This window comes from Hyaena hyaena, unplaced genomic scaffold (genome assembly GCF_003009895.1).
Source record: "Hyaena hyaena isolate Hyena2069 unplaced genomic scaffold, ASM300989v1 scaffold_528, whole genome shotgun sequence".
Taxonomy (NCBI): Eukaryota; Metazoa; Chordata; class Mammalia; order Carnivora; family Hyaenidae; genus Hyaena; species Hyaena hyaena.
The window spans coordinates 71,840-84,475 of record NW_024081158.1 but is presented as its reverse complement, the minus strand read 5'-3'; the positions used below and the strand labels follow the sequence as shown (position 1 = coordinate 84,475).

The window sequence follows — 12,636 nt, the reverse complement described above, 5'->3', positions numbered from 1 at the left end:
GAAACCTGAGGAAGTGAGAGAGGCTAACGTGTGGGGAGGAAACTTGACTGTTGGCTTTTTTCTCTTCTAGCCCCTTACTTCCAGGGTCAGTGTCCCAACTAGGTCTCCCATGGCAGTGGTGATGCCTGTCAGCATCCAGAGAGAACCAGGGGCCAGGGCTTTCTCTCCACACCCTGCACTGTGTTTTACCCAGCAGTCTATGGCAACTTGTTGCTTCTGCACTCAGCATCTTGTCACCAACCATCAAGGTACTGTTTGGGCAGCTTGTTTCGATCCTATCTTTTATGGCTAAGCGTTTACATATTAGCCCAACCTCTGTTCAGTAATAAGCAGGACAGAGGGAACCCTTTCTCCCTCATTCCTCATCTGTCACCTGGGTGAGAACATTTACTACCAGATAAATTCTGGGGAGTCTCATATTCCCAAATCTGGCCCATGGTTCCTCATCCAGAAAAATCATGTTTCTATCAGCATTCCGTCCCCACTGCCAAAACTGCCAGGTCTGGGATTTGATTTTACCCTATCAGGAAGAACCAGTAAGTTGGCCTGTGACAGTATCACGGCTGCTGACGGAAGACACGAGACTCCTGGGTCAGAAGCCAAGGATTTTATTTAGCTTTGTAACACAGCCTGCAGAATGAACATCGGCATGCTTGTGGCAGTTCCCATTGTCCCTAGATCCACAGGGGCAATGCAGTGGGTCTGAAGAGATGCCTAGCAACTGGAGAAACACTGAGGGTGAAGAATGCACTTTTACAGCAGACCAGCTCCCTGTCCTCAAGATTACTAACTACATAGATCCCGAGAAATACCCAGGCAAAACGGCTGTCAGCCTTGCGGTCTTGGCACACCCAGCAAAGTGCGGAGGTGCAGAAGAGGTGCAAGAGAACTGGATGGTCTTGTCTGACAGTTAGCCTTTCTGATACTGTGTTGAGTTTGTTCTTTCATGTATTTATCTCTCATCTTCTCCGTAAATGGACGCCCCGTGTAGGCTAGGCCCTTGTGCGATAGCTGGCCACAAAATGATGTGCAGCCTAATCGTCAAGAATGTTTTCAAATTATAGTCTGAAAAACTGAGGAAGGATAAGTCCTTTAAAAGTGTGCCCGCCGCTCAGTATGTCAGCCACCTGTCAGTCCTAAGTGGAACAGAGAGCTAAAGAAAACTTTTCTGGTCCATCTCTCTTTAAGAACTATGACTACTGCCAGTTTCTAAAATAAGGACAGTCACATAATAGTCTGGAAAGAGCCACTTACAGTTTTCTAGAAAGAAATATATTCTGGGGAGAGGAGGATGACTGACAAGGCTGAAATATACCGTTGCCAAGGAGAAGACCCAGTAATTCTGCCAATGGTCCAAGGCTGACATCCTACAACTCAGCCCAAGCGTAGAGCATGTGACAATGGGTTTCTTACAGAGTTTTTATTTCAGCCTAAAAAGACTCCCAAAATTTGTTACTTAGATTCCAAGATTTTACTCTTCGGAGATATACTGACTATAACTGTTTTAAAATTACAAAGCAAACTTCAATTAAGTCTCAGGTTTTAATTCATGACAGGTAATAAGCAACAACATTTGAGAACAAAAAGGAGAACAGTGGCTGCAATAAACAACATCTGAAGAATAATTCAGCAGATGGACATTAGTGGGTAAGCTTCAGAGCCACACAATGGAAAGCATAAATACATGACTAAGTGGTTATCCCTTGCAGACCCCACAAAGCCAGAGATTCAGGTGTAAAGGGCTGTTTTGGTAACTTGGAGGGGACAGAATAATACAATGATGGTGTTCTAGCCATTTGGCTTAAAAAATTTTTCCTGTCCTAAGCAGTTTCACAAAACACCTTAAAATTCTATCATTTCCTGTGTGTTTCTATTAGAGATTTCAAGGAAAAATCCTAACACTTTTCTCCTGAAAGTGATGAAAATAAAAGGAGCACTGAAGTCACAATGTTTTAACACATTGTCATGCAGTGTTTTGGAGTTTTTCTTTAGAGTATAAAATAGTAAGTGGGCTAGTGTAAAAAATATAATGCACTAATTAGTAACATGTAAGAACCAAGTTAATCCCATTATATTGCAGGGAACTTAATTTGAAGAAAATCAGCTTCCTGACTTGGTTAAAACAAAGTCTGTAATGTAATGAGACAAAAGTGAAGTAGTTTAAGTAATAAATGTTTAATCAAAGAATTTTACATATTATTAACAGCATTCATTTGGCCAAACATCTACACGTTTGTAGAATCCTACTGTATATAAAGTGGGAATGTATCAAGTATAGACTATGAAAGTGCAAATAACAAGTCAAGGTTAGAGTAACTTTTTTTTTTTTACATTATAAAATTAACTTGTTTACAAAATAGGCTTTGCCAAACTTTATTTCTGAATTGTAAAGTCAATGACTGTGTTGTTTTTAAAATATGTACCAAGGAAATACAAAGTGAATAATGATCATTTTTCATGCTCAGGAGATAACAGCACAGGAACAAAGGGTACTGCACAAGGTGCAAGAACCAGAACCCATCACATACACGGTCTTCACACAGAGCACTCTTACCTTATTGCAGCTTTGCAAGAAGCCTCAATGTGATACAAAGACTCTTTCTATTGAAAAATTACAACTCGGTCTAAAAACTGATTGGTGTTGATATTTTTAATCCAAAATAAATTTGTAAAAAAATCCTTTAATGGACTGTTTCAGCTTAATATACAGTAATACACTGTAGACAAAGTCAATATTTTCCCCCAACTAATTTAATGGGGATTGATACCGATGTTTCTGAAGACCGGGGAAAGAAAAGCTAATCTGGACCTTTGATATTCATGGCCTAGGAACAATTCACACAGTTTATTCTAAGGGAACCCGGGGAATATGAAGTACTCTAATATAATGTCCTAGCCATATGAATTTGAAGTACAAGAGTTTCAGAAACAGGTTTTGGAGGAAAAAAAATTAATCAAAAACCGTAATCACAACTCACGTGGATATCAGTTCTAATGTAACCTTTTACCCAGCCCAGGACTTGCCTGTAAACTCAGTACTGAAATTTTGGTATCTGTAGATTTCTGGTAAGAATCTGGCAAAACATTAAATGGAGTGTTGCATATCTATTTTGTTTATGTTATGCTAGTTTTGATAATATGTAAGTAAAACAGCCATTCCAACAGTTTACTCTAGTTTTAATTACACACTGTACCATTGTATCTTAATTACAACTAAGACCAGTATTTTCTTCACAGTAAGACACTGATAACTAGGAAGTTGATTTTTTTCAACACTAAACAGTAATCACACAGCAAATGAGTATTGTGCAATAGAACAAATACATGTCAGCCTTTGCTATTTAGGCAAACAAAGTGATTGAACATTTAGTTGTTATATTTACTGTAAAGGCAAGGCCATGGGTGGTTTTATGGAGGTCTTTGCAATTCATAGCATAGTTACTTCAGAAGAGACACTGAAATTTCAATTACTCACTTATTTAACTGGCAACTATCCATTTAGTTAGGCAAAGGCACAGTAACATGTTGCGCAGGATGTTTTATTGAATTTTTTAATAATTGTGGGATTTACTATAACTCATGAAAACTCCACTTTTTTTCTATTTTATAAAACACCATTAAAAGTAATTGCACCCATTAGTAATTAGAATGCACTGTAAAAGTGTGAAAACAAAGAACTATGATTGCACTTCCAATAAAGTGTCTCTTAAAATACAGCACCGCTGTTGCTAATCAACTGTATTTTAATAGTAAAATAAACTGTTTTTAACAGCAGCATTAGGTTTAGTTAACTTAAGCTACAGGCTACATTTATTTAAATGCAGTCTCCATGGCAACAAAAGCCCATTATATTCTGGAATATCACTGCTACCAAGTGGCACCTTTAACTCCAAGAAGGCGGAGACGACTCTGGAGCCCTCTAGGACACTGCACACCTAAACGCCTCGTTAGCGCACAAGTCAGTTTGGCACAAGTGGACTGGAAATAGACATGAAAAGAAATCTTTGATTCATATGAATTTTAAAACTACACTGTGGTAGACATAGCACTAAAGAGAAGCCTTGGATATCTGAATTCACATCGCTCAGACAAAAAGGAAGAAAGTTATGGAGGAGCACAAAGAGATTGAGGAACGACATGTTATTAGCTCTGTCCAAAATAACTTCTACAATGAAGAAAACTTTAAAAGAGGAAAAAACACCCAAGGATTAGGGAGTAAGCCTTTAATTTAAACGTTCAATTTAAGTATCGCCAACTTTAGGCTAAACAGAGGACTGCATTTTCTCAGAATATGGAATCTAGCCTATTTATTCCATTTGTGTTTCTCTTACTCTTGTCAGCAGAAAGGGGAAGAGCTATTCAGTCAAACACAAAAGAAATTCCCTGTAAGGTAAAAATCAGAAATGAAACTACCATTCAAGGGAACTCTTTCCAATCCTAACATCAGTGGTTTATAATTGAGTTGGGATTAAGCAGATCAAGTCTCTACAAAGCATACGCCACTAGAATACCATCTGTACCTGTGATTCGTTTGGAGCCCAGAGGTGCGCCGTTCACACTAAATGGACTTGTTCAAGCCAGTCACTTGAGGTCTGAGGTGTTTGGCCTGAAACATCTAAATCATCCCCCTTGTTGGCTGCCTCATTACTACTAATGCCAGCTTGAGGTGCTGCTTCCCCAGCCAGAGTATTTTCTTCTAAAGGATTTTCTTCTTCTACTTGAGTTTCTCTACCTTCACTGACCACGGCATCTTCAAACACTGAATCTTCTTCTGGTGGCACCAGCTCCACATCCCTCTTACCTTCTGACTCATCTTTGACACAGGGGAGCTGGGGATCTGCACTGACTTCTGTAACTGCTGGAGGAATCAGGGCAATACTCTGAGGGTTCATGTCATGAAACCAAGCCATGATGTTGCCAAGAAGATTGTCATTGATGTTGGCATCCTGGCCAGCTGAGTCCGGGTCACTGGATGAAGGATAGAATTCACTTCTTGCCTCACTAAGAGGGTGTGAACTCAGAGTGTCAGTTGAAAATGGGTCACTCTCTGCTCCTAATCTCATGAGGCTGTCACCAAGTTCCAACAGCTCAGAGCTGCTCAGCGCAGCCCGAGGGCTATCTGTGTTCCTGGGGACCGAGTCTAGCCTAGAAGGTAAAGAGGTACCTATTGCTCCTAAGGACGCTTCATTATTGAGGAAGTCTCTAGTCTCCTCATCAGTGGCCAGCCCGGATTCTTGCAGTGATAACTGTATTGCAAGAAGTATATTGGGATCATCTTCATCCAAGGAACTCAGAGCCTGAGGCAACAGAAAGTAAAATCACTTTAAAATTTAAAAGGAAAAATGATTTAACCCAATGAAGTTTAACAACTGTTCTTCCACCAGATAAATAATAATACCTCTATTTATACAGAACTATTATTTTATCTACCCAAATCTTATTTTAATTTTCTCCTTGCCCATGCTAAAGAGAAAAAGAAATTCCTTAAGATAACACTGACATTTAGGAATCTTTTCCTTTTTTAGGGGCGCCTGGGTGGCTTAGTTGGGTAAGCGTCCGACTTTCACTTAGGTCATGATCTCGCGGTTCGTGGGTTCGAGCCCCGCGTCGGGCTCTGTGCTGACTGCCAGCTCAGAGCCTGGAGCCTGTTTCAGAGTCTGTGTCTCCCTCGCTCTCTGACCCTCCCCTGTTCATGCTGTCTATCTCCCTCTCTCCTAGAAATAAATAAAAATTTAAAAAAAAAAAAAAAAGGAATCTTTTCCTTTTTTAAAAAAAAATTTTTTTATAGTTTATTTTTGAGACAGAGACAGCATGAGTGGGGGAGGGGCAGAGAGAGAGAGGGAGACACAGAATCTGAAACAGGCTCCAGGCTCTGAGCTGTTAGCACAGAACCCGATGTAGGGCTCGAACCCACAAACTGAGAGATCATGACCTGAGCCAAAGTGGGACACTTAACTGACTGAGCCACCCAGGCTCAGGAATGTTTTCCTGTAGTATATCTCCGAAACAAAGATTTTATAATGAAAGGAAGAAAAAGGAGAGCAATAAAATAAAAATAGGAAGTCAGGCTAAACAGAGCGAGCAAAAGCGGGGGCAATGAGGCTGCCCATGAAGGCTACCTGAAGAGAGTCCTGGTTTTCAGAGCGACTGGCTGGGGTGTAGTCACGCAGGGAAGAGCTGTGCAGCACACTCATAGATGCGGAACTTACCACGGAGGCGCCAGGCCTGCGGCCACTGCCACCATCTGGGATGTCTGTTTCAAAGCAAGTGGAACCAGAGACAATTCAGTCATACAAGAGGTCACCCAATTTTTTTGCACTTTTAATTTTTAGAGAGCGCGAGCAGGGGAGGGGGCAGAGGGAAAGAGAGAGAGAATCTTAAGCAGGCTCCACACTCAGTGCAGAGCCCAAAGCGGGGCTCAATTCCTTGGCCCTGGGATCATGACCTGAGCCAAAATCAAGAGTTGGAAGCTTGCAGCACCTGAGTGGCTCAGAAGATTTGAGTGCCCAACTCTTGATGTTTGCTCAGATCATTATCTTGCAGTCTGTGAGTTTGAGCTAACAGGGTGCAGCCTGCTTAGGATTCTGTCTCTTCCCCTCTCTGCACCTACCAGGTGCATGCCCACAAATAAAACTTTAAAATATATAAATAAACCTTAAAAATATATATTTTATACATAAATAAGCTTTAAAAAAAAGTCAGATGCTCAATGGACTGAGCCACCCAGACGCCCCCAAATATCTTTTTATTTCAGTTAACAATTTCTCTTTCAGTGCTGATGAAAACCTGTGTTCACATGTTCATCTTTCAGAGATTTCTACTCCCTATTTATTTCATCAAAATATATCTAATACTACCACTGCTCTGTATGTTTTTGTTTGCATTACAGATGGTTCTATTCATAAAGACAAGTGCTACCACCCATCCCTCTTTTTTTCTTTCTTTTTTTTTTTTTTTATAAAATTTTTTTTTTTTNGACAGCGGAGCAGGGGAGGGTCAGAGAGAGAGGGAGTCACAGACTGAAACAGGCTCCAGGCTCTGAGCTGGCAGTCAGCACAGAGCCCGACGCGGGGCTCGAACCCACGAACCGCGAGATCATGACCTAAGCGAAAGTCGGACGCTTAACCGACTAAGCCACCCAGGCGCCCCCCATCCCTCTTTTTTTCTTAAGCAATAACAAAGGTATTTTAGTTTTCAAAGTTCTTAAAATTAAAGGATTTTGGAATTACAATGGCCTGAAGAACAAATCTTTAGGCTCACTGCTCCTGATTTATTAAAGATGATCTGCTTACATAAGAATTTGAAGATTTTCCATTATGAATTCAACATTTAAAAGTTGATAATTAAAATAATTTATTTCTAATACCAGAAATTTTCTTTTAAACAATGTTAACAGGAGAAGTGAGGCTAGGAGGAAAATATTCCATGAACACAATAACAGTGATCAACAGCTACAATTTATTGAGTGCTCTCTAGATGTTACTAGTACTTAGTTAAGGGTTTTATAAACATTATCTCATTTAATGCTCACAATGAGCCCACAATGTGGCACTGTTATTATTGCTTTTTACAATGAGGAGACTGAAACTTGGAGAGGTTAAGTCAACTTGACTAAAGTCTTACGCTGATACACAGAGATGGGGTCATGAATGGAGGTTTACAGCTGACTCTACAGCCCATGTTCTTTTTTTTTTTTTTTATGTTTATTTTTGAGAGAGGGAGAGAGGGCGTGAGTAGAAGAGGGGCAAAGAGAGAGGGAGACACAGAATCTGAAGCAGGCTCCAGGCTCCGAGCTGTCGGCACAGAGCCCAACACGTGACTCGAACTCACAAGTTGTGAGATCATGACCTGAGCTGAAGTTGGATGCTTTACCAATTGAGCTATCCAGGTGCCCCTCCACAGCTCATGTTCCCAACCTTTTGGTTTTCTGTATCCTGTGACATTTGGAGCATCTGCATATTGATTGTATAGCTACAAACTATTTCAGAAACATTTAGATTTGCCAGTTTTAAGAATAAATTCAAGAGAACTAAAAGGCTAAAACCTAGCCAAGTCAAGAGTTTACCTAAAGTGCTTTCACTTGGCTCATCGGGGTCTGGAGGGTTACTGAGCAGACTATGCACATCTCCTCGACGACGCTGTTGTCTGTGCCTCCTCCGATACTGAAATTCAGCATATTCCTGCATAAACCAAAGGTTATAAAATACAGAAGAGCATGCAATTTTTTAAATGCAAATAAAACAACACACTTTTTTTTCCAGGAAAAAAAATGTATGATTTTATATATATATAAAATCACTTGGCTTTAACAAAGGAAACTTCAGGTTTTGCCATGCCAGGGAAACAGAAAAGGTAAAATGGAAAAAGAAAAATTTTAAATAGTCATTACGATTACCTGCATAAATTGGGAATACTTGCAAGCCCCAATGCTAGGATCTTGCTACATAATGGTATAACTAATACCATAATGATTTTGCTAATATAACTTACACTCTTTATTAATTTAAGCTAGGCTCTTGGAGGTCTGGTTTTTAAAAAAGTGACTGTCATATATGCAAAAGAAAGAAACAAAAAAAGAAAAAGAAGAGCGTACACTACCAGGTACCTATCAGACTATGAGATTTTGTATGCCTTGGGACTACTACATACCATACTCACAAGTTAAATGATTGAAAGAAAAATGTGAAAATCGCCTTAAAAGGTTATTTGGCCTCCTTCCTGTATTAATATGTGGGGCCCTCTACAGCACAAGCAGAGAGCATATGGGAAGAATGCAGTTATGGGCGGAGGCAGAACCTGTGACCACCTGCTATTACCTGGGCACACACATACTTTTCCAGGTTTCAGTGATGGAACAGACTACAAGAGAAGCCAGTCAGTGTGCATGACACCAGGATAAACAGGCTAATTTTGAGGATCATTATAGAATCTTTCAGTGATAAACAAGAATATATTCAGATTTATGATCACCCTGGTTACCCTAGGATATTCAATATCTTTATGTTGTGAAAGTACTAGAACAAAGACAAGTTTACATCACAAACAATATTTTCGCATCATACTACTCTCGTTAAAATATATTTACAATGGGTTTTACATCCATTGATATAAATAAGCTGTTGGACTTCAATATAAAATGGGAAGCATACTACCAAGTTAGAAACCACAAAAGATACTCCAAGTTCTCAGAGGGATTATTTAGGTTCTTTAAAATTTCCTGCTGAGCTGTGGTATAAGTTCCTCTTTTGCTGGAGGCCCATGAACCCAAACTGGATGACTATTACGTGCCATCATAGTTCACTAGACCACTGGGGAACACTGCATTTCTTAGACAAAGATGGCATGAAAATTATTTCAGTTCAAGGTTTATATGTAAGGAAAATCTGCTTCCTTTGTATACTTGATTATGGTCAAAAGCTATTCTAAATTAAACAAACTATTACTAACCACAGAGCATACATATTTCTAATTTAAGAAAACTAAAATTTGGTTTAAAAACAACCATAAAAGAAACTTGTTACATTTATAATTAGTCTGATAGGAAACTCAAAAACTCAATAGCATTCTCTCAGGATGCAACAGGCTTAAAAAAATTGATCTCATAAAATTAAGTCTGTCTGAAAATTTCTAAGAATTCCTAGATTTTTATGTAAGCATATGAAAAGGGATACCCCAAAAGGTTTAAGAGTGTTAAGGTTACAGAAAAGACTGAGAAATGTTAAGATTTATGGGGGGGAAAACTTTCAGGAGCTTTCTTCTTGAGCACCAAATTTATCAGTGACTTAAAGAGATGCTTTAATCCTTCTAGAACTTCCATGGGGTAGATACTGCCATCTATTATTCTAGATGAGAAATTAAGGAAGAATGGAGCCTCAAGTGTAATAAGTTACAGAGCTAGACCTTGAATTCAGGTGTCCCTCAGACTTTAATACTACGTTCTTTTCTCTGGGCTCCACTGCCTTTAAAGTGGTACAAAATACTTAGGACTGTCACTAACTCAATTTAATTAAAAAAAGAGAAAGATGGAATTAAGTTGACTGAAAAAATATAAACTCAACCTAAAAGTCGACAGAAGTTTGGTAACATCATTTTTTCCCCCAGAGTATACATGAAGGCAAAGAGCTAATTTTTAAAGGTATTATTTTGGCAGTTACTTGATAGTCAGAATTTTAGAGTTTCACACTGTATAGTAATTTTTTGGACTTGCAATAAGGTTTGCATAAAAGCTTGGTGTTTCAATGTGCCAGAGACTTTAAAGAAAAGTAAAAGTAGTTTAAAAATTCTTATAAAATTTATGAACACATAAAAGTAAATTTAAGAAGGAAATGTTGCTTATACTTTCATAATTCTCAATCTCTGGAGAACAAGAGCTCAATAATTTTATTCATAAATATTCACATGTGAGGCAGCAAGCTTTCCTATTATTTACAAAACAAATCTGCATCAGTCACATTAGCAGGCCCTCAATATTCAAGGACAAGTATTTAGGATTCCTAAAGTTACTGTCAGAGCCAGAAGCTACAAGAGGAAGCATACATGACTATGAGTACACTGGTAAAAGTTTTATTTTTGCTCAAATAGAGCTAAATTGTGTTCCTACTTTGAAATACTGACATCTTTAGTACTCTCTTTTTGATAACTAAAGCTTGTTCATTCATTCTTTTAGGTAGAAACTTTCCATAATATCCTCAAAGCTGTAATTATAACAGAATAATAAGCATAGCATAGAAAAAGTTCATTTGTTTTATAATAGTTTCATTAATATATTAAAGTCTTTATGTAAGTTAAGTGAAATAAAATCTTTCCATATCAGAGCTCAAAGCACAAATTGTCTTCTCAAGTCAGTATTTTCTTGGATAAATCTACCAATACAACAGGCCACAAGGTGATTACAAGTATCCTGAATAGCAGAAAAGAGAAAGTATCTGATTTAAATAAGCCACAGTCATTTCTGGATAATAATCAATTTCATTCTCCTTCAGTTGAAGATAACAAATGGGCTATAAATGATAAATAAAGGTATCATTTTTTGTCCTGCTCCCTTCCAAGAACTAAGTTAAAAGATTATTATAACATAAACATCAGATAGTATACTGTTTTAGAGAGTAAGGAAGGAGAGACAGAATTAGAGAGAACTGCTAAAACCATTTAAAATCAGACTCAACAGTGACAGTGGCAATTTAAATCTCAGAAAATAGCAATGTGATTAAGATTTTCACTCTTAATTTATTTGTGGCAGTTGCTATTTGTAGTGTTAGTATTTTAGACAGCATTTTATTTACTTTTAAAGATTTTATTTTTAAGCAATCTGTACATCCAACTGAACGCATGACCCTGAGACCAAGAACTAAGTTCTTGGCGACTGAGCCAGCCAGTCGCCCCCTAGACTATTTATTTGTATTTTAAAATCTATCAATAACAACCAAAAAAAACCAAGAAGAGGGTGAAAATCTTAGAAGCAGAAAGCAACTAAGCAAAGCATTTTTTTCTGCATAAACATTATTAATGTCAAGTTTCCACCTTAGAAACTGATTATAAATCAATCAGGCGGTTGTAGTAACTTAAAAAAAAAAAAAAAAAAAAAGATTGTGCAGGTTTTTCATAGACTCAGACTGGAACAAGATTATGACAAAAATGCATTTCTAATAAATAAAATTTATACTCATTAACCAATTTGAAAATACGTTCTAAAATATATGCTATATGTTACCCTTAACTGTGACTATTCAGTAATTAAATAAAAAGGGGGATGCATTTAACAATGTGATGATAATCCAATACCACAAATGGCAAAATGTAGGCTCTGCTGAGGCATTTTTATTATATAAGAGAAAACACTGCCGACGATCTCAGTAGGATTTAGAATAGATAAGAGTGGAAATGCAAGCAGGATATCAGGAAAAATATAATTAAAAAACAAAACAAAACCCCCGTAAAACAATTACCTCAGGTGATGCAAATCCTAAATATTCCCAATCCCATGTTCCACCAGCAAAGCTACAAAGAAATTAGACATACCATTTGATTTATTATCAGCACTACAAAGTACGACCAATCAGACCCTTGCCCATTGAACATTATTTTTAATTCCTCTGCTTGCAACTTGCTTAACCAAAGTACACCAACTACTGAATATAATTAAAATGTTACTTCAATTATTTCTTTCAAATTCTAAATTGCTTTGTTTAAAATAGTATAAAAATAAAAATCATCATGTTATAACAGTATTTTATGATTGCTTCTATTTTTATGTGTTTTTTTGTGTAAAAATAGTCAAAGGAATTTCTAATGCCTAGATTTATTATGAATAAGAAAACATGCTTTATAGCAGCACTCTCCACAATAGCTAAAACATGGAAAGAGCCTAAGTGTCCATCAACAGATGAATGGATCAAGAAGATGTGGTTTATCTATACCATGGAATACTACATGGCAATGAGAAACAATGAAATCTGGCCATGTGTAGCAACATGGATGGACCTTGAGGGTGTTATGCTGAGCGAAATAAGTCAGGCAGAGAAGGACAAATACCATATGTTTGCACGTATAGGAGGATTAGGAGGAACTTGACGGAGGACCAAGGGGGAGAAGAAGGGCGGAAATGGTGGGGGAAAGGGAGAGAGGCAAACCATGAGA

The 12,636-nt window shown here is 37.9% G+C and overlaps 1 protein-coding gene across 1 annotated transcript in view; it reads right to left on the bottom strand.

The window, feature by feature from the left end:
- Positions 1–2,156: 2,156 nt before the first annotated feature.
- Positions 2,157–12,636, bottom strand: part of ANKIB1 (ankyrin repeat and IBR domain containing 1) — a gene marked incomplete at its 5' end in the record, with an annotated part of 81,893 nt that continues 71,413 nt past the window's right edge. The window contains 4 exons of the mRNA XM_039255440.1: positions 2,157–5,297; positions 6,120–6,253; positions 8,066–8,180; positions 11,946–11,997. Coding sequence (XP_039111371.1) covers positions 4,554–5,297; positions 6,120–6,253; positions 8,066–8,180; positions 11,946–11,997 — 1,045 coding nt within the window. The remainder of the gene's footprint in view (positions 5,298–6,119; positions 6,254–8,065; positions 8,181–11,945; positions 11,998–12,636) is intronic.